This window comes from Lepidochelys kempii, chromosome 1 (genome assembly GCF_965140285.1).
Source record: "Lepidochelys kempii isolate rLepKem1 chromosome 1, rLepKem1.hap1, whole genome shotgun sequence".
Lineage (NCBI taxonomy): Eukaryota > Metazoa > Chordata > Testudines > Cheloniidae > Lepidochelys > Lepidochelys kempii.
The window spans coordinates 215,585,049-215,607,357 of NC_136380.1; the positions used below are offsets into that span (position 1 = coordinate 215,585,049).

Below are 22,309 nucleotides of genomic sequence, written 5' to 3' on the forward strand. Positions count from 1 at the left end.
AATCTCTGGTAGACATATCCTGTGTGCCTGTGCATTCTACTCAAGCTGTGACATCACAGACGGCGTCAGTGCTGGGTGTTGTGCCAGTCCTTGGGGTGGTTCCACTGGAATTTATCAGTCACTGACCACATGTTGTTGAAGCAGTAGTGGTAAAACTGAGTTCACACTGGGACATATATATCTTCCTTGTTCCAGATAAATATGCTGTCAAGGTTCCTCCCCCACTCTGAACTCTAGGGTACAGATGTGGGGACCTGCATGAAAACCTCCTGAGCTTACTTTTACCAGCTTAGGATAAAACTTCCAAGGTACAAATTAATTTTATCCTTTGTCCTTGGAATAACCACTGCCACCACCAAACTAACTGGGTTTACTGGGAAACGTAGTTTGGACACGTCTTTCCCCCCAAAATCCTCCCAAACCTTGCACCCCACTTCTTGGGAAAGGTTTGGCAAAAATCCTCACCAATTTGCATCAGTGACCACAGACCCAACCCCTTGGATCTGAGAACAATGAAAAAGCATTCAGTTTTCTTACAAGAAGACTTTTAATAGAAGTAAAGGAATCACCTCTGTAAAATCAGGATGGTAGATATCTTACAGGGGAATTAGATTCAAAACAGAGAGAATCCCTCTAGGCAAAATCTTACGTTACAAAAAAGACACACAGACAGGGATAGTCATTCTATTCAGCAGAGCTCTTTTCTCAGCCATTTAAAGAAATCATAATCTAACACATACCTAGCTAGATTACTTACTAAAAGTTCTAAGACTCCATTCCTGTTCTGTCCCCGGCAAAAGCATCACACAGACAGACACAGACCCTTTGTTTTTCCTCCCTCCTCCCAGCTTTTGAAAGTATCTTGTCTCCTCATTGGTCATTTTGATCAGGTGCCAGCGAGGTTACCTTTAGCTTCTGAACCCTTTACAGGTGAGAGGATTTTTCCTCTGGCCAGGAGGGATTTTAAAGGGGTTTACCCTTCCCTTTATATTTATGACATATGCCCTTTCTGAATTCAGCACAGCCTGTAGTCAGGCTTCCTGCTGACACCAGTAGATAGCTGGAAAGGGTAACAGCGGGTGAAATGCTAGCTGGGGAAGGGGAAGGAAGTGGTAGGATAGAAGGGTGAATGGTGTAGAGAGAGAGTAAAGATGGATAGATAAGATGGTTGTAATACCCTGGGAAGATGTCCACCATAATATTCCCTCAAATTTTTTATATCCATTTGCGGAATTAATTTTGTTATGTGCACCAATATGGAGGTGATGAGTGGTAGAGGTGGGGCCGAGGGGTTCAGAGGGTGCGAGGGGGTTCAGGGCTGGGGCAGAGGGTTGGGGTTCAGGGGCATGTGGGCTCTGGGGTGGGGCCAGTGATGAGGGCTTTCGGGTGGGGGAGGGGGCTCAGGACTAGGGCAGAGGGTTGGGCTTGGGGTGTAGGGGGCTGAGGGCTCTGGCTGGGGGTGCAGGTTCTGGGGTGGGGCCCAGAATGAGGGGTTTGGGGTGCAGGCTGCCCTGCCCTCTCTCGCCACAGTCCTGCATGCCCCAAATTGCTCCCCGCACACCCCTACCTCTCTCCTCTCCAGGCCCCTGTGGCTGTACACCTGAGTGGCCCTTGATAGCCTGCTGTGTAGCCATGCAGCTTATGCAACTTCAAGGGAACTTAGGTCCATCCTCTCCTTTAGACTGCTAACCAGAGCTTTACATTCCAGGTCTTTCTCTGGGTAGGCTGTGACAGAAGTTTAATCAGTACTGCCAGGGTACCTGTGTAATGCAATAAAGCCCAGAATGTGATAAATAAATGTCATATCTCAGTGCTGGACTGCAATGCCATTCTGTTAATCAGAAACAAGCTATGGAGAAGAGCAGAAGGAGTGATGTGAGCTCAGTGCATTTTGTTCAGATAACTCTCACATCTGCAGGAATATCTTGCTTTTCTAAGAGAAAGGGAGGGCATAAAGTCATCCTCTCAGCCCCACTGACAGAAGAGTGGCCCTAAAATCACTTATGTTTCCCAAACTAACTCATCCTGCTAATAAATTGAGACTCTGAGATCAGCTCCTGAAGTGCTTGCCTTCCCAGAGCCACACTGGGTACCATAGCTAGGGTTGATAGCAAAGCAGCAGGTGTTGTACAGCTATTTCACTGGCTAATCAGGAAGGAGAGATTTTCATTCTTTCAAAACTAATTATAATTTCTGGCATCAAAATAATTTTTATGGGTGCTAACACACCTTGCAATTGTGTAACTGAGGTAGTGGCAGAAGGTGTGGCCATTACCCCAGGCATTGATCAGATAAATAATATTTGCATGATAACAGGGGATAATCCACTGTCCAGTTACAGCAGAAGAAAGTGACTATATACAAATGGCACCATCTTATTCACTATATTGTCTCTATGCCTGAGATGGCCGATTTTACTCTACTTGGTGCTTACAAAGCAATCTGTGGGAGAGCAAGCTGGATGCTTTCCTGGCTCATGCACCACCCTCAGGTACCTGCTGAGCTCAGCTTGCAGAATCTCTATTTGCAGACATTGTCATGAAGCTAGAAAAGTATAGATGGATTTTCAGATCTCTGGCTCATTTTCTCTTGACTTTTAAATGGAGTTACACCAGGGCTGAATGTTCCTGAGGGAGGGTAAAGGTGAGACTCCATAATGTGAAATGGGGGCCCAGGGGTGCTGTGTGCTTATGGGCTGGGTCTTTTGTTGGTTGGTTGGATTCTTTACAGAATGTTGCCCAGAATTAGAGATGGACTAACAATAGATTCCTGAATCCAAACACATCTGAAGTTTGGATGATACACAAAATCTGAACCTAGATGCAAATTATACACATTACTTAGTTTTATAACAGATTGAACCCAACACTCTTAACACACTTGTGTTTGTGTTGTGTGTTTGAAAGCAAGCTCCAGATCTTAATCCTGTGTTTTAACCCCATCTCAAATCAGAATATAGCCTCACTATAAAATCAGATATTTCAATTTGCTCATCTGTATGGCCTGTGATAAACAGGAGGTCAGACTAGATGATCACAATGGTCCCTTCTGGCCTTGGAATCTATGAAATGTATTATGAAAGAATCACATGGGCACTGTGTTTATTAACTATATGCAAGCCTTCTGGAGCATTAAAGACGATTAGAGGACTCACAAACTATTTGAAGGGATAGTACCCTATTTTTAAAAATTACAGCCTGTGTTTTTGAGTGCCCAATTTGAGAAACCTGATTTTTCAGAGGGGCTCAGTACCTGAAGCTTCTGTTGAGGTAAGCAGAATTGAGTGTTCAACATCTCTTGAAATCAGGTTTGTAGTCTCAAGTCGGACACCCAGAATGATTGGCCACTCTTGACAATTTTGGCCTTAGAATGAATGAGGCAAAAATTATCCAGCCAGGGTATCTATTTTGGCACCTAAATGAAGTGGCCTGCTTTTTTTAGGTGCTGAGCACCTTCAGATGTCTTTGATTCTGCAAATCTACTTGTCGGCACCAGCAGCTCTCCAAGCAACCTTCTATTTGGGACACAGCCTAAACAATTCTGGAGCTGCCAGTTATGGTAAGTAGATTTCTTTTCCACACCCCAGCAAAGAAAACAGGATTGTGCTTCAACAGACTGAGGCTCCACAATGTGTATGAGTCCCAGGTCATAGCCATTTCATCACAGGCAGAGAACAGACCGATGGATTTTTGGACTCATTGACACATGATTCACATAAAGCAATCCATTAGAAGGGTGTAGACAATTATTTTCTGAGGTATGAAGGGTGCCATGTAGCAGCTCTTCCAACAGATCTCCCTGACTGAGTCAGAAAAGTTTTGCCTTGAGGTGTACAAAGTGTTTGCAAGAAAGAGGTCTGGATAAGGCAAGAGTAGGGGGACTTCATTTTTTCCAAGGAAAATTAGGTTTAATCAGTGACCTTCAAAGGCATATCGTCACGAGGAAAAAAGTGTGTTCTTAATTTGAATTAGCTAACATGAGGTTAAAAGTTTAGTGAAGACAAGGCAATCTCTAGTTTTTACACGCGTTAGCTGGTTAAGTTAAAAACTTTTAGGGAGTCTAGAATCATAGAATATCAGGGTTGGAAGGGACCTCAGGAGGTCATCTAGTCCAACCCCCTGCTCAAAGCAGGACCAATCCCCAACTAAATCATCCCAGCCAGGGCTTTGTCAAGCCTGACCTTAAAAATATCTAAGGAAGGAGATTCCACCACCTCCCTAGGTAACGCATTCCAGTGTTTCACCACCCTCCGAGAGAAAAAGTTTTTCCTAATATCCAACCTAAACCTCCCGCACTGCAACTTGAGACCATTACTCCTTGTTCTGTCATCAGCTACCACTGAGAACAGTCCAGATCCATCCTCTTTGGAACCCCCTTTCAGGTAGTTGAAAGCAGTTATCAAATCCCCCCTCATTCTTCTCTTCTGCAGACTAAACAATCCCAGTTCCCTCAGCCTCTCCTCATAAGTCATGTGTTCCAGTCCCCTAATCATTTTTGTTGCCCTCCACTGGACTCTCTCCAATTTTTCCACATCCTTCTTGTAGTGTGGGGCCCAAAACTGGACACAGTACTCCAGATGAGGCCTCACCAATGTCGAATAGAGGGGAACGATCACGTCCCTTGATCTGCTGGCAATGCATCTACATAATGCCATTGGTCTTCTAGGCAACAAGGGCACACTGTTGACTCAGAGAGTTTACCTTGACCTGCTAACTCATATGAAAACTACAAATTGCCTTGTTTTCACTCGGATTTTACTTCATGTTAATGAATTCTAATTAAGACACACCTTTTCCCTAAAAAAAAAAAAAAAGAAAGAAAAAACAAGGAGTCCTTTTGGCATCTTAGAGACTAACAAATTTATTTGGTTAAATTTTCGTGGCTAAAACCCACTTCATCAGATGCATGGAGTGAAAAATACAGTAAGCAGAATATATATTGTAGCACATAAAAAGATGGGAATTGCCTTACCAAGTGTGGTGTTAGTGCTAATGAGCCAATTCAATTAAGGTGGAAGTGGACTATTATCAACAGTTGACAAGAAGAGGTGAATACCAAGGGAGGGAAAATTACTTTTGTAGTGCTAACGAGGCCAATGCAATCAAGGTGGCCCATTTCCAACAGTTGACAAGAAGGTGTGAGTATCAGCACAGGGAAAATTACTTTTTGTCCTGACCCATCCACTCCCAGTCTTTATTCAGGCCTAATTTGATGGTGTCCAGTTTGCAAATTACTTCCAGTTCTGCAGTTTCTCATCCCAGCGCTCTAAAAAACCCACTTCGACGAGGGGCGTAGCTACCAGCACAGGGAGTGCGGCTCCCAGTTCTGGTGCACTGTCTACACTGTCGCTTTACAGCGCTGAAACTTGCTGCACTTGGGGGGGTGTTTTTTCACACCCCTGAGCGAGAAAGTTGCAGCACTGTAAATTGCCAGTGTAGACAAGCCCTTAGAGGATTCCTTCCTCTCCTTTTCTTTTTCTAATGAGAAACAGTGAATGAGCAAATTCTGCTACTTTTGAAATAAATTGTTGTGAAAAAGCAACACATGAATTTCTCAGATGAGGTCTTTGTATTTTAGATATATGAAAGCAGCAAGTGGAGAAAGCACAAATATAAAATCCATTGGAAGAACGAGCAAAAGCTATGAATGACTTGGTAACATTCTGCATCTGAACTGAAACAGAAGAGGGCAGCTTGCCTCCCACCTGCCCCACAGCAACAAGGTAACTCTTCAACAGCAAAAGGTGTAGCACACAGACAACATAATGACAGCTTCTCCCTTCAGTTACATAGCTTCATGCACCACGCTCTTTTCCTGCAATTCATTAACCTATACATGTTTAGTCTTTTGGGAGGTTTGCATTTCTATTCTGTCTGAAGATATCAGTCACGAAGGGCATTTGACACTTGTTCCTCAGCTCTACCCTTAGGTTCACCCATTAGAGTAACTATTAAATACAAGGGCCATTTTATGTCAGTAAACATATTTGCAACATCTTCAATCTCAGGGCCTTTTCTGGACCTCTGCATTTTAATATCAGGACAATACGTTTCATCCTTAGTGCTCCCTTTTTTGAGCCCAGTTTCCATATTTTCTTAATGACCCTAACTTTGGGTTGATGAATTCTGATACATTTGGGAAGAGTCTTCCACAGTCAGTAGTTTAATATTGCCACCAAAGAACTCAAGCTTTTAAAAATTTTGGGGGACAGCTACATCCTGAATGTCTTGTCTTTTCTTTTTAAGGGATGGAACTGCCTCTGCATCTGTGTTATGCCCCCTCTCCCCACACCAAATCATCCTGGGTCTGGAAGAAAGCATACTTTTTCGTACTTCCTTTTTACCCCCATAGTTTTGTAGCCTTTTTCAGTACTTCTCTGTGGTTTCTTACCCATTCCTCTGTATCTCTCCCTAGTATCGATAGACCGTCCACCTAACTGATGGCACCATTTAACCCCGGGCATGCCAGACCCATGTTTTCCATACCCATGCAGGTGCACTGGCAATGCAATGGGAAAACCTTTCTTACCGGAACATAGATTAGAGAGCAGAGTGGCCCTGAGTGTTGCCACCTTAGGCCACAGTGTAAGGTTCACAGACCTTCCTTCAGTGCTGGCAGCTGAAGAATGGTCAATAGCATCTCCCCTGGAGGACACATCATCAGCACTCAACAGATACTGTAATAGTAAGACAATCTCCAAGAATGATCCCACTTAGGAAACTGGTGCAATGTGATGGGGGGGGGGGGGGGGGGGAGGGGAGAGAAGAGGAAAGTTTGGTCCTTTTTCAGACAAATGATTTTTTTACTAATATATGTGGTGTCCAGGTATTGTGGTGATGGAAACATTTAGAAAATGCTCTAAACAAATTGGATAAAAAGAAGTTTAATGAAGGGACTTAAGCAGAGCACAGAAGTAAAAAAATGTGCATAATTGTTTCCCACTATTCCACAGTCTACGCTGGCTTCCAGTTTATTTCTGGGTGAAGCTGAATGAGTTGGTTTCTTTTCATCTACAAAACCCTCATTGCTTTGTAACTTGGCTACCTTAGAAACGCTCTCTCCCCATGTGATACTCTGGCAGTTGCAGTCAGCTGGGGAGCTTGAGCGAGGAACCCCCGTTCCCCCCAGTTATAAACTAGAGGGGGCTGGCTTCAGGGCATATTCAATGAGGGATCCTTTGCACTAGAATTTACTCCCCCCTTGGTCTGAGAGAGTCAAGATGTGCTGAATATTAGAGCCGGTTGGAAAATGGGGAAAATGTTCTGTGGGGAATTCTGATATTTTGAAGTTGGTTTTTGTTCTGAATTAAAATGAAAAGGCCAAATTTAGTAATTTTTTGAAGAAGGGAAATTCTGAACAATTTCACTTTGGAAACATTGATAATGTCAAATAATTTTGTTTCAATGATGTCAAAATATTATAATATAAATTATATATAATACATTTAAAATTAACATTTAATTATACTATAAAAATTGAAAAAATTAATTGAAGTGGTAACGTTAAAACAAAACATTTTATCTCATCAAAATGAGACACTAATATTATCAAACGAAATAAGAAAGTCAACAATTTGTTTTCACTTTTTCCCACTGAAAATTCTCAACATTGAATCATTTTGCAGGAATGAGTCAATCAAAACTGCATTTTCCAACAGAAAACTGTTGTGTTGAAATTTTTCCAACCAGTTTTATTGAATGTGCTCTCAGGCTTCTCCCAGGAGGTTTTCCCAGAGGGTGTGGTTGGAAGAGGGTGTGACACTGCCAAACCAGGTGCCAGCTCATGCCAATGCCCTGGCCTCACTGAATGCTTGCAAATGCATAGCAGGGCAATTCACTTGTGTATTAGTCTAGATCAAAATTATGATTAAATGTATGAGAGTGTATTTTGTGTTTAATCTTCAAGAAAGCTAAAGGGATATAACTTGTATTGTTTTCACTTTTCTGTATCCCATTATAATGTAATACCAAACATTTACTCCTGTAAATTAATAACCCATTGGATGAGAAAGAAGCCTTCTGGAATGCAAATGAAGAACTTGAACAACAAAGTGCTAATTTCAAAGCAGATGGTCATTGTGTGGGACGACTGGAGGTCAAACACTCTAAATTCATCCCTCACTCTCCATCAGAGGAAAAGCCCACATGGGTAGTGGCCCTGTCAGTTTGTTTTCAGTGAGAAGAAGCTATAAGTATGGATTCAGGGAAAGATCCTTCATCTCTGGACTGTTTGGACTCTTACAGGGAAGTGCACCAGATGCAAAGCAGAGATCCCCAGAAACACAGGCCATGGGCACTGGTGCATGTTGATCCCGCCTATTCTCTGACTGTGGCACATAATAGTTTAGACCCGATGGCTGTAATACTTTGGTGTCATTTCATTTGTTGGGTTCAGCGTGTGGGTGCTGAGTTGTACTGGTGGCCTGTGATGTACAGAAGATCAGACTAGATGATCTGGTGCTCCTTTCTGACCTTAAACTCTATGAAACACCACGATTACAAACTCAGTTTGTAGGGCCTTAATAAGTAAATGAAGAGTTGCCTTTCTTTCATCCTTATGTGTTTGAACCTCTTTTTAAAAAAAAAAAAAAAAAAAAAAGAAGAAGGATGTTTGGGATTTTCTTCCCCTTCCTTGTTGAATTTAACCACACCCTTTGTGCATGTTATCATCATCCAACATTCCAGGCCTACGACACAGCAGTGTTGTGGGAGCTTTGTGTCCTGATGGCGCACACAAGCACTTCAGCAATGATACATGTTAACAAGCTGGAGCATCAAGGAATCTTCAGCTGATGACAAGCCCTACTGCAGAGAAAATCAGAGAGGCAAGCACAAGTGAGACATTAAGAGAATCAGGAAGTGGCTTGGCCTGTAAAAATGAATTAATTGGCAACACTGGAACTCCCCTAAACTACATTTATGAAGCAACACCTGAAAGGGTGTGAAGAAAGGCAGGACAGAGGGAAATTATTCTATGCAAATTTTTTCTGTGTCTTTTCATTGGAATATGAGTGAGGAGGAGGAAACAGCCGTGGGCATTTAAAAAGCCAGAAGATATGCTCTCTGTGAGAGGTTCCACCTTCAACTTTCCCTTTTCATCTCCGTGGACGACAATGTGGTCAAAGATTTTTCTGAGTGTTCTTGTCTTTCATTTGACTTCGGCAAAATCTTATGGGCCGTAAGAGATCACATATTATTTGCTTTTACTATATAATATTGCATTATTTTTCCATCATTTAATTTGTACTGGGGGCATTGTTGTATGATGCACTAAGACTTTTGTTTCTGGAAATTTGGGTTCAGATTGCAGTTAAAGGTGTGGCTGAAATGAATTTGGTGGATGTTTCAGTGTAGAGTGAATCTCTCTCATTTTCACAAAATTGGTATGAAATGTGATTTGTTTAGTAGAGATCCAGGACTAATAACAGGCACTAATGCAGATGAGGATTGAGGTGCAGCAGCAGAAATGAGGAGGAGGCCTAGGACTAGATAAGCAGACAGTGCTGATGGTCAGGAGTAAGGTGTATTGGCAAGACTGGGTGAGTGGTAGGACTGGAATAGCAAGGGGCACTGTAGGGGCCTCTCAGAGCTGTGCTGGAGTCTGATGGTATCATGTGTTGCTTATGCAGCACCATAACAGTGCTCAGGGTTTTACAGAAATAGAAGACTTGGGGTAAAAATTTAAAAATCACTTCAGTGATTTAGGAGTCTAAGTTTCATTTTCCTGAGGGACGTATGGGTATAACACCCTATGAATGTTCATGGGACTTGGGCTCCTAAGCACTTAAGCATTTTTGAAAATTTTACTCCTGGTCTGTTCTCTGAGGATTGTGCAATCTAAGCCAAGCAAGATCAGTTAAAGATGAAAACAATAAAATAAGTGGGAGGGAAGGGTGGGGCCAGGATTACAACAAAAATATGATGTGATTCATTTTAGGTTGCATGTCCAGTTTCTCAGTTCTGACTTTTATTTTAATGAAAGAACCAGGGGAGCAGGGGGAAGGCTAGCAGCAGAAGCCTAACCAAACAGAGGAGGGGCTTGGAGGGTGAGAGTGAGGATGCCCTGGGAGTGGGAGCCTGTTCTAACCATAACAGGCAACATTTTTAAAAAAGGCATAATGGCAGGAGACAAAGGGAGCAACAAAGTGAGAGGGGTGGGAAGAGGATAGAGTGATAGAAACAAAAGCTGAGTTGGGTAGTCTCTCCTCCTGGAATAATCAAGCGTTGCATGCCAAGACTGAAGTGCATTTCCTGTGTATTATGGCAAATAAGTTGTGACATTTCAGTTCCTTTCTTGATGGAAATGTGCCCAGATCTACCACCACAATTAGCATTAACTGGTACTTTTGTCGATAGTCTCAGAAAATAAGCTCATGGCTGACTAGGCCACAGAAACAGAATTCTCTACCTGGGGATGGTCTGGTGGTTAGGGCACTAGTTGGGGACATGGGTTCATTTTCTTGCTCTGCCACAGATTTCCCGTGTGACCTTGGGCAAGTAATTTACCTTCCCTGTGATTCAGTTCCTCATTTGTAAAAATGGGGATAACAGCACTTCCTTCCCTCACAGAGGTATATACATCCATTAGACAACATGAGATGCTCAGATACTATGGTGATGAGGGCCTGATAAGTATGATACATACCACCCCTCAAGCTTGTCCCTCCAGTTCAAGTTTGAGGTGAGGGGGTGTGGAGAATCATCTAATAGTGGAATAGCTTGAGGGACAACACACTGTGCTCACTTAGGGCCTGATCCAAAGCCCATTAAACTGGAGTCTTTCCGCTGATTTCAACAAGCTTTTGATCAGGATTCCCAGTAGCCACCTAGAGCTAGTCTACACTGGCAACGTTAAAGCACTGCCATGGCAGCACTTTAATGTGGCTTGTGTAGTCAGGTCAGAGCGCTGGGAGAGAGCTCTCCTAGCACTCTTTAAAAAAAAAAAAAAAGAACCTCTCCACGAGGGGCGTAGCTACCAGCGCTGGAGACTTCCTGCGCTCAACGGTGTGTTTTTTCACACCCCTGAGCGAGGAAGTTGCAGTGCTGTAAATTGCGAGTGTAGACAAGCCCTAAGTTTTTCTCCAAATGTATTTTTTGTTGTGCGTCCCGTCCTTTCTGCTGACTGACCTGGCTGTTTGGCTTTGTTTATCTGTAGTCAGTATGTCCTGGTGGTCCCTTCGGTGCTGCAGAGCATCTCTCCGCAGAGCCTGTGTGTACAGCTCTACAACCTCAGTGAGCCACTGTCCCTGAATGTTCACTTGAACTATCATGACATCAAGACCACGCTATTTGAGGAATCTGTGACAGAAAAAAATTTCTTCCAATGCAGAGAGTTCAAGGTATTTCATATTTTAATTCAACTAAAGAGAGACAAAGGGGGACACATCCCTCCTGTGGTCCAAACGGATCCTACTCTTGAAGAACAAGAGGAGAAAGGCTCAAGGAGAATGGGGATGGGAAATGAAAAACAAGACACAAGGTATGTCTACACTGGAGCTGGGGGCATACATTGCAGCTCAAGGAGACATACACTAGTCCTGATCAAGCTAACACACTCAAAATAGAAGTGTAGCCACAGCGGCACAAGTCACAGGAGGGTATAGCAGCCCAGAGCACAATCTTGTCTAAACTCCCAGGTATATACTCAGGTGGCTAGCCCCTCCTGCTGTTCATGCAGCTGCAGCTAAACGGCTATTTTTAGCATGCTAGAGCTGGAAGTTATACCTCCAGTCTCCGTGTAGATGTACGCAAAGACAGACTGCAGGGAAAGGAAAAAAAAAGATTAGAAAACGAGTCTGAAGAAGAAAAAAAAAATCTATCAGAGTGTGTGGGGAGAGGGGGAGAGAGATCAGGGAGTGTGTCAGGGAAAGACATTTGACTTTCACCCCAGGGTGTAGGCGGATTTGACTCGATCTAGCTCATAACCCAGTTGGAACACAGAAGTCTCCTTTCTCATTACAGTGCAGGGCCAAAAGCCACAGAAGAGCCCATAGTTAGGTGATCCCATACGCAGCAGGAGAAGCACTTTAGAACTTGCTAATAGCCTGACAGCCCTGCACATCAATAGGGTCAATACACAGTAGTCCGGAGAGATTAGGAAACATTTATGCTAGCTGTTCTGTGTGTGGATTTGAACTGCGTGTGGAGGCCACAGCCTGGGGATAAAACTAGTGCCAATCCATAGCGTAGACTGTAAGGGGACATAGAGCTGGAGGTGTAATTTTCAGCTTCACTAAACACACACGCACTAGTTGTGATTGAGTTAGCACACTAAAAAACAGCGGTGAGGCTACAATGGCACAGGCAACAGCTTGGACTAGCTGCCTGAGTACAATCCCAGCTGAGATTCTCGGTCACCCACTGCTAGTATTGCTGTGGCTACGTTATTTTTATTATAGTAGCTCAATCAAAGCTAGTGTGTGTGTATATGTTTGCCAGAGCTGGAAATTACACCTCCAACTGCAGTGTAGACATACTCTTAGAACTTGTTTTGTTGGCAGACAGACAATCTATCACCAGACTCAGCATGATTCACTTAGGGGTCATCACCCTCACTTGGGAACCCATCACATAGACGGACCCTAAAACACTTTCTGTCTTCGTTTTTTTGTTCCCTCCCAGGCTCCTCTTGCCACCTCTGACCCTTTGGCTTTCATCACTTTCTCTGCCAGAGGCCACACAGTCCACCTGTCAGAGAAAAGGTCGGTGGCAATTCAGAACGTGGACAGCATTGTCTTCATCCAGACGGACAAACCCATTTACAAACCTGGACAGACAGGTGAATGGGGCGGGGGGCGGTATGAGTTAATTATTGAACTGGGAGTGTGGATGTCAGGGGGCAGGGAGGTTAGGGTGGAGTCTCATTGCTAAGAAGGAGAAGAACTGGAGCAGGATGTCCATAATCAGTCCCGGAGGTGGTCTCTGGCTGCAGCCCCAGGTAGGGATCATCAAAAGACAGCGGGGAAAGTAGCTTATTCATAGAATTTTAATGCATAAATAGCATTTATATGTTCCTAATTGAATGAATTTCCTCAGAGATCTTATGGCTTTCTGGATTTACAGAAATCCATCACTTCAGGAATATCCAGATCTTTTGTTGTTTATGCTTATCTGAGTCTGAGATTCGGATTCAGTCATCATTTCTACAGGGCGTACAATACAAAAAATAAAGAATAAAGACAGTGAGATGTGTCCAGAAGAGAAAATCAATTCTTCTTCCTACTCTGTGGTTTCTATCATTGAACACATGACTGGGTTTTCTTCTACTCTTTTCTTTTGGGGAATACTCTGATGAAGAGGTGAGTCTTGGAGCATAACCTGAAGACAGCAAGCAGTGATGGATAGGTTTTTCCTGATTCATTTAGGACAGTGATACCGAGCTGTGTTGGTGCTAGAGAGGAAGGATGGTCTACTGGTTAGAGTGCTACTTCTGGATTTGTGACATGCAGGTTCAGCTCCCTGCCCTACAACAGACCTCCTGTGTGACCTTGGGCAAGTCACTCAGTCTATCTGTGCCTCAGTTTCCCATCAACGGGGATAACAGCACTGCCCTATCTCACAGGGGTGTTGTGAGGATGAATACATTAAAGATTGTAAGGTGCTCTACTACTATGGTGATTGGGGCCATATAAGTTCCTAAGATAGAGAGGGCCCTGCCAGTCCTTCTACATTTCTACCTGGGCTATTCTCATGGTGATGAAGTTGCTCCCCTCTTTTCGGATGCTTCATATTTTCTGGAAAATACCTTTGGAGCAGAAACCTGTGGTGCTTCTTAATACAAGCAACATTTGTTTTGTTAGTTTGGAATAACCTCATTCAGCCATATTTGAAATATCCAAGCATGATTAACTGCCAAGCAGTGTTCTACTCACAACAGGATGGCACCTCCTCCTGGCCATTCTGGGGATTAGCTCTGCACAGCTGATACCCCTTCCTGCAGTTGCACTTCATCTCTTCTCTCTCTGCAGCCTCTCTCTGCCGCCAGGAGCAGCTGTTGCCTCTTTGTGGCTTGGCTCTCCCTTTCCAGGGTATCAAAGTCTCTTTTTACCAACAGGCTTGGGCAGTCTTCCCATTCCCTGCCCAGCCAGTGTCACTTCCACAGTGGCTGGTAGGGGATCCCAGGTCTGTGCTGTACTCTGGATTCCAGCTCAGGGACCCTCTAATCAGCAGCTCAGGTCTGTTCCCTCCCAGACCTTGCTGGCTCTTTCCCTGAGCCTTTCCTACCTGTCTGGCTTCCACCCCCTCTGGGTTTGCCACCCTCCCAAGCTCTCTCCTCTCAGGATCTAACTGTAGGTTACCTGCCTCTGTAGCCTCCAGACATACCTCCCTTCTCACAGGGTGTGACTGAAGCTTACTTCCCTGCAGCCCCTTTCTGCCATCAACTTCCAGGCTTTATAGAAGCCTTGTCTGTTTTCTCACAGATGAACTTCCTCCTAATTAGCTCCCTCCACATAGCCTGAATCTCCCTTGTTTGCTGCTTGATTGGCTGATTGGGCCTGCCTGGCCTAATTCAGCCCTCTCAGAGTCAGTGTGCGGAGTACACCCCATCACACTAAGTACAGTTAATTTGTGATTTTATTTAAATGAAAGGGTTTTAATTGTTGTTGTACATGACAATAAAACATGTAGCAAATAAAATGATGCATGATAAACAGTTTGAATAGTCCACATTTGATTTAGGGTGGGAAAGTCAATTATTCTCTCTTCTTCCAAACTTCGAATAATTTTATCTTTAGATTTATCTTTCCACTGCCCCAAGATTTAAGTTCAGGAAGTTCAATAAATAATATGTGGGCTAAAATTACCCCTGGTATAATGGAGTAGAAGCTGAGAGATGATATGACCATGTGTGTTTACTTTTTAGATATATTTGACCCAAGCTGATACATGGAGGAAATACTTTAGTTGATTTTTTTTCACCAGTTAAAAAATAACATTCAAATACTTTTTGCTTCTCCAATAACTCAAAAGGCTTCTCTTTAACACTTCAAACTTTCCTTCAATGATTTGTCTGAAGAAACTTAGTTTCAGAACATATATTAGAAAATGGTATTCTGCTGCTAACGTTGTTCATTTTTTTTCTTTCCCCATCACCTCCTTTCTTTTCAGTGATGTTCCGAGTTGTCTCTTTGGATAACAGTTTCAAACCTGTCCAGGAGATGGTGAGTGTGACTGGGAGTCAATATTTTTCAAGGACCTGTTATAGATTCACTTAATCAGCCACTATCTGACCTTTATATCGGGAAAACAGGTTGAATAGATCTCCTGATGTCTCTCTAGTGAATATACTCCTTGAATTCACATCACTAGTCACTGACCCACCTTTGTATGGGGGAAAGGGCCTGGGACATCCCTAGAGAACGCAGATCTGAAGGGGAGAGTCACCTCACCACTCCCCATATCAAGAGACTGTGGAAATCTGTAAATATTTTAGACTGTCATCTTCACAGACAGGTGACATTAGGGTTGTAACCTTAACACACTGAACTTCTGGTCACAAGTTGAGATAGGCCTGAACGAAAACCTTGTGCCTTTTCTCCAAACTTGTGCACCCAGAAAACGAGCAGCCAGAGTCTTGCCTTATCATCCAGTTTATTTCTAAATCAGTAACTAATTTCCTTGAATTCTAACCGGTTTTTTTTTTTGCCCTTTATCTTTTTCAGTATCCCCTGATCATCCTTCAGGTAAGAGGTGCATTGTACCATAAACCATGACTTATTTCGAAGGACAGAGTTCTCTCAGCTTCCAGAATTGGAGTGTTTGCTTGAGAAATTGTCACCCTGAAAGCAAATACTCCCCAGTGCAGATGGAACCCATGCAGAATGTGTTGAGAATGAGTGTCAGGCACTGAGCATTGCAAGAAATTGTCAATAAAGGGTCCCAGGAAGGGAAGAAAAACCAATCCCCCTCCATAGGTGCATGAGTACTTACCATGTACACAATGCTTCCTGAATAAGCTAGGTCCCTCTATGGTTTTCTTTTATACAAGACAATCTGATTAGAAACAAAGAAAGGAGCAGGGTTTTTCATTTATATGATTGTGTATCAGCTTCCTCACTATTATAGGGAGGAGCCCTGGTTATAGGAGATGACTGTGAGTCAGGAAGTCTAGATTCGTTTCCCACCTCTGCCACAGACTCTATGTGTAACCTTGGACTGAACACCGGTGGCTCAGTATTCCCATCTGTAAAGTAGGGACAATAATAATTGTCTCCTGGGGTTATTTTGAGACTAAATTTCATTAGTGTTGTAAGGCATTTTGAGATCCCCAGACGGATGGTGCTCTAGGAGTACAAAATATTATAATAATAATAATAATGAATATATTGTTCCACACACTCTGTTATGTTATATAGGAAATAACAACAGAGGGCTAGATCATTCTTAAAGATTTTTGGTGAAGAGTGTAAACTACAATAGCAAAAACCCATGTATTATTTATTTTTAAAACATAGATACTTATTGTAAACTACAGCATTTAAATCCAACACCTATGTCCCCACCTCTCCTCACTGACCGTTAGGATGGGTGTCGTTTTCTGTGCTTTCACAGCCAGGAGTACCGCTCCTCAGAAAGGGATTTCCCAGAGCGATGTTATATTGACTGTAATGGCAGTGGACTAGAGCAGGGTTGAGTAAATGCCAAGTGACTTTCAAACACTAGAGGGAGCCACAGGGAAGGAGTCCACAGAACTAAGGAGCGTAACACACATGGTAGTTGTGAGGGGGCTTGAATAAAGAATCCAGTTTAAATTTACCTCAGTCAGACTACAGCAGACTGGCTGATGTGATGACATCACTCCCAAGCTTACCATGTATGTATAGGAGTTGTCTTTCCCTGTAAGATCATGTCCTAGAAAGGGCAAATGCAGATAATACAAAGCTCTTATACAGTGCTTTTCAACTGTGTATTTCAAAGTACTTTACAGAGGAGGTCTGTGTTAATATCCCCATTGTACAGATATGGAAACAGGCACTGAGCAGTGAAGTGATTGCACAAGGCCACCCAGCATGCCAGTGGCAGGGCTGGGAATAAAATCCAGATCTTCTGAGTCCCAGTCCTGTGTTGTTTCATGTAGATTGGCAGCTTGTGTATCTGATATCCAGTGTAGCCTAATCTGCGGGTAGTTTAGTCCACACACAGTCTCATCCTAGGAAGCAACAGGGGTTCAGAGCACTCAGCATCTATAAGACTGAGTCCTTAGTCACATCCTATATGTTAAACCATCCCCCACACCCCAGATAGGACCAAGTGTAATAAAAAAAATCCCCCATGCTAACAGATAATGAGGAACGGATCATAGAACAAAAAAAAAAAAAAAAGTAGCTTAGATACAAGTAATTATGACTTGATCCAATTTATAATGTGCAAGCAGAATAAAGTCTAGACCAGAAATAGGTATACTTAGTGCTTTAATAGGGCCAATTTCACAAAACTGAAAACAATTATGAACCAAATCATAATTTGGGAGAAAGTATTTAATAGAAAAATGTGAATGATAAGTGGGAATAATTTAACACCTTACTAGATGCCCCAAAATCCACAATTGAAGAAGAAGATCATGCTGGTTAAAAAGCTGACCTGATTTAGAATAGAGAAATGGCCAAAAGAGTAAAGGGCAATAAGAAGGAATTTTTAAAATATATTGGGCACAAAAAGAATCCTCACAATCGTATTGGTCCATTACTAGATGGAAATGATATAATTATCAATAATAATGCAGAAAAGATGGAAATGTTCAATAAATATTTCTGTTCCATATTTGGGGAAAAAAGAGATGTTACAAGTCTCATTGTATGACACCACTTTTTCCATTCGACTAATATTTCTTGAGGATGTTAAACAGAAGCTATAAAGTTAGACATTTTTAAATCAGCAGGTCCAGATAACTTGTATTGAAGAGTTTTAAAAGAACTGGCTGAGGATCTTGCTGGACTGTTAATGTCTTGGAGCACTGGTGAAGTTCCAGAAGACTGGAAGAAAGCTAATGTTCCAATTTTTACAAAGGGTAAAAAGGACAACCTGGATTATTATAGGCCTGTCAGGTTGACATCAATCCCAAACAAGATTATGTTAGGGATTAATTGAATCCTTGCTGTTAAGGGATTCAATTAAGAAACAATTCAAGGAGGTTAGTAAAATTAATGCAAATCAACATGGGTTTATGGATTATAGATTCTGTCAAACTAACTTGATATTTTTTGATGAGATTAAAAGTTTGGTTTATAAAGGTAATACTGTTGATGTAATATACTTAGAATTCTTTAAGTTGTTTGACTTGGTACCACATACTATTTTTATTATAAAACTAGAGCAAAACAAAACTAACATGGCACGCACTAAATGTATTAAAAACTGGCTAACTGATAGGTCTCAAAATGTAATTGTAAATAGGGAATCGACATCTAGCAGGTATGATTCCAATGACATGAAAGACAGCATAATATCATCACTGATAAAGTTTGCAAATGACGCAAAAATTGGGGGAGTGGTAAATAATGAAGATTACAGGTCACTGAATTGGAGCAATCATGATCACTTGATAAACTGGGCACAAGCAAACAATATGTGTTTTAATACAGCTAAAGTTAAATATATATGTCTAGGATCAAAGAATGTATGTCATACTTGCAGGACAGGGGACTCTGTCCTGGGAAGCAATGACTCTGATAAAGATTTGGAGATCGTGGTGGATAATCAGCTGAACATGAGTTTCCAGTGTGATGCTGTGGCAGTAGAGCTAATGCAATCCAAGGATGCATAAACAGAGGAATCTCCAGTAGGAGTAGAGAGATTATTTTATCTCTGTATTTGGCACTGGTATGACCACCACTGGAATACTCTGTTCAGTTCTGGTGCCCACAATTCGGGGAAGGAGGTTAGCAACTGGAGAAAGTTCAAAGAAGAGCATCTAGAATGATTAGAGGATTAGAAATCCTGTCTTTTAGTGTTAGATTCAAGGAGCTCAACCTATTTATCTTAACAAAGAGAAGGTTCAGAGGTGAGTTGATTACAGTCTATAAATATCAACACAGGGAACAAATATTTAATAATGGGCTCTTCAATCTAGCAGACAAAAGGTATAACATGATCCAATGGCTGGAAGCTGAAGCTAGATAAATTCAGACTGTAAATAACGTGTAAATTTTTAACCACGTGAGTAATTAATTGTTTGGTCAACTTACCAAGGACCATGGCAGAATCTCCGTCACTGGCAATTTTAAAATCAGGATTTGATGTTTTTGTAAAAGATCTGCTCTGGGGAGAATTTTGGGTAAGTTCTATGGCCTGCGTTATACAGGAGCTCAGACTAGATGATTACAATGGTCCCTTCCAGCCTTGGAATCTGTGAATCTATGAAAAGTAAAGGAAGGAAGAAAAAAAGTGGGAGGGCCTTGAAGAAGATGATAAAAGCATCTGTATTTATCTCCCCACACCTACTAGGATCCCCAGGGCAATCGGATCTTTCAGTGGCTGGATGTAACATCCAATAATGCCATTGTCCAGCTCTCATTCCCGTTAATCCAAGAGCCAATCCTGGGGAGTTATGACATCATCGTCGAGAAGACGTCAGGTGACAAAACGTATCATTGGTTCACTGTGGAGGAATATGGTAAGCACCTGCAGTAGATCTAATCTGCATTAGTTAATTATGTCTTATATGGCCAAGTCCCACAGCCTGAGTCTGTGACGGGCTGTTTGTCTAACACAGGCATGAGGACGTGCAGACCTTATACACTGTATAACATGATTTTTCTTATTGAACTCACTGGTTAAGACAGGTAGGCCAAGGCATGGAAGCAGGGAGGAGAGACTGAGGCCAATGGGGAGATGGATAAATAGTGGGTATCATGATAGATACTAAGGAATGTGGCCTACTGATCAGAGCAGAAGGCCGGGAATCAGAAGTCTGGGTTCTTTTTCTGGCTTTGTCACTAAGTTGCTGTGTAACTTTGGTCAAGTCATGTCACCTCTTTGTGCCCCAGTTTCTCCATCTGTACAATGGGAAATAGTATTAAGTTAAACCTCATATGACCGGGTGAGATTGATATTGCGTGTAAGGCATATACTGTGCTCTAGAAGTCTAAAGCTATTATTCAATAGAATATATTATATTATTATTATTTAATAGAATGATATCTGGCAGCTGTGGTGGACTGCAGAGTAAACAGTGTGGAAGGATACTATGGGCAGATAGAAAAATAAAAGCTACCAATGCCTGATGATCTGTCTAGTATCTGTCATTTTACATATGGAACAACTCCCTTGATTTGTTTTCTTCTTATGAATTTGCCATCCCTCATCTTGTCACTGGGACTTTCACCTGTCTCCTGTGAGCTCGTTGGGTAGGACTTTGACAATCTCAAGCTTCCTGTGTTAGCAGGGAAAGCTCCTTTCCCACCCCCTCCTTCAGAAAACCCTGTTTCCAACCAACTGAGATGTCCACTTCCCTTGGGACACTATACTCCTAACCTTCCTAATGGAGTAGTGCAGGCTAGTGGATCAGCACTGCCCTGGAAACCAGGAAATGTTGGTTCTATTCTCAGGTCTGCCACTGTCCTGCTGGGTGACCTTGGGCAAGTCACTTTAATCTTTCTGTGCCTCAGTTTCCATACCTGTAAAATGAGGATTGTGACACTGACCTCCTTTGTTAAGTGCTTGGAGATCTATAGATGAATGTGCTGTATGAGTATTATAATAATACAGCTCCTTGTAAAGAAGAATTTTCATACTATTAAACCTAAATTTTCCTTTTCTAAAAACATCATTCCCTTACTCTTAGTTATACCTGTCTGTATTCCTCTAAACAATTAATCTCTCTCTTTGGTGTTCATACCCCTCAAATGCTGATGCAGTTAGGTTTCTCTGTTTCTTCTTCCCCCCTCACAACTAAGATGTCACTTAGCAATGATATTTACCTCGCATTTGCAGTGTTGCCAAAGTTTGAAGTGACGATCAATGCACCAAAGAGGATCTCTTTCTTGGATCAAGAACTCAAAGTGAATGTTTGTGCTGTGTGAGTATCAAGCGGGAAAGAGTGTAAATTCATACAAGCAGCAATGTCTTGTGGATGGAGCACAAGACTGGGAGACAGGAACTCTTGAATTCTAATCCTGACCCTGCTAATGATTCACTTTGTGACCTACAGCAAGCTACTTAACCCCTGCATCTGACTTTCAATCTCTGTAACATGATCATAATATTCACCTGCATTATGCAGCTGGGGCTGTGAGGATAATGTTTGCCCAGTAGTTTGAAGACACAAAACAATATAGACATACTAGGTATTGTTTTTTTATCACTATAGAGACATAGGAAGGGGAGAGAAAGGAAAGAAAGAGGGTAGGAGAGGTACATAGGTTAATAAATTAGGATGTCTAGCATTAAGGTCCCTGTGTACTTCACTGTCACAGATCCACAGGATCTGTGCTACACCCCATTTTTAAACAGTCTCTTGGAGGAACCCCTTCAGCGTGCACTCTTCCTTCAGGAGAGGCCCTGCCGCCTCACCACCTCCGAGACTGAGCCTCTGGGCTCCAGCACTCCTGCTTCACACCATGAGCTCTGCCCAAAGGTCCAATTGAGACAGACTCCTAGTCAGAGATCTATACGCTCCGAAGACCAGTGCACCTCAGCAAGTATCTGCAGTGACACCAGACAGCCTTTTCAACACAGAGTAGGTTTTATTAGGCAACTGGGACAGAGTATCAGAATTCTTTATGTTGGTACAAAGAAATGAAAGCTCAGGCTATATCTACACTAAAGACCTTACAGCAACACAGCTGGACCAATGCAGCTGCGCTGCTGTACGATCTCCCGTGTAGCCTCTCCATGCTGAGAGGAGAGAGCTCTCCCGCCGGTATAATTAAACCACTCCCAACGAGCGGTGATAGCTATGTTGGCAGGAGAGTGTCTCCTGCTGGTGTAGTGCTGTCCACCCCGGTGCTTATGTTGGTAAAACTTATATAACTTATAGGTGTGTTTTTCACACCCCTGCGTGACATAGGTTTTACCAACAAAAGTGCTAATGCAGACATAGCCTAAGACATAGTCCGTCTGGCCAAGCCAGTCAATTAGCTAGCCAAGCTGCTGTGGAATCCATTTCTGGCTTTGGCTTTCTGTGCCTTTCCCAGGTGACAGCAGCCCAGCCTCTCCCCAAAATCAAGTCTTTATCCCCCGCCTGTCACCTCTCAGTCCTTTGTTCTGGAGCTGGCAAGCTGGCCTCTGCTCAGTTTCCCTGCTGCGAGATGTTGGGCGGGGGTGGGGGAGTGGAGGGGGAACCTCTTTCCTCTTGTTCTTTGATTGCTAGG

The 22,309-nt window shown here is 42.6% G+C and overlaps 1 protein-coding gene and 1 long non-coding RNA gene across 2 annotated transcripts in view; both read left to right on the forward strand.

Moving 5' to 3' along the window:
- Positions 1-216: 216 nt before the first annotated feature.
- LOC140905844 (uncharacterized) lies at positions 217-5,635 on the forward strand. Its single transcript, XR_012156964.2, has 3 exons — positions 217-308; positions 3,442-3,558; positions 5,578-5,635. It is a non-coding gene; the product is annotated as an uncharacterized LOC140905844 (long non-coding RNA).
- Positions 5,636-8,754: 3,119 nt separating this feature from the next.
- The window catches only part of LOC140907150 (ovostatin), a 47,630-nt gene continuing 34,075 nt past the window's right edge, over positions 8,755-22,309 (forward strand). Inside the window, exons 1-7 of the mRNA XM_073332481.2 lie at positions 8,755-8,834; positions 11,155-11,338; positions 12,621-12,777; positions 15,108-15,160; positions 15,662-15,682; positions 19,443-19,611; positions 20,931-21,015. Of these exons, the coding sequence (XP_073188582.1) occupies positions 8,755-8,834; positions 11,155-11,338; positions 12,621-12,777; positions 15,108-15,160; positions 15,662-15,682; positions 19,443-19,611; positions 20,931-21,015 (749 nt within the window). The remainder of the gene's footprint in view (positions 8,835-11,154; positions 11,339-12,620; positions 12,778-15,107; positions 15,161-15,661; positions 15,683-19,442; positions 19,612-20,930; positions 21,016-22,309) is intronic.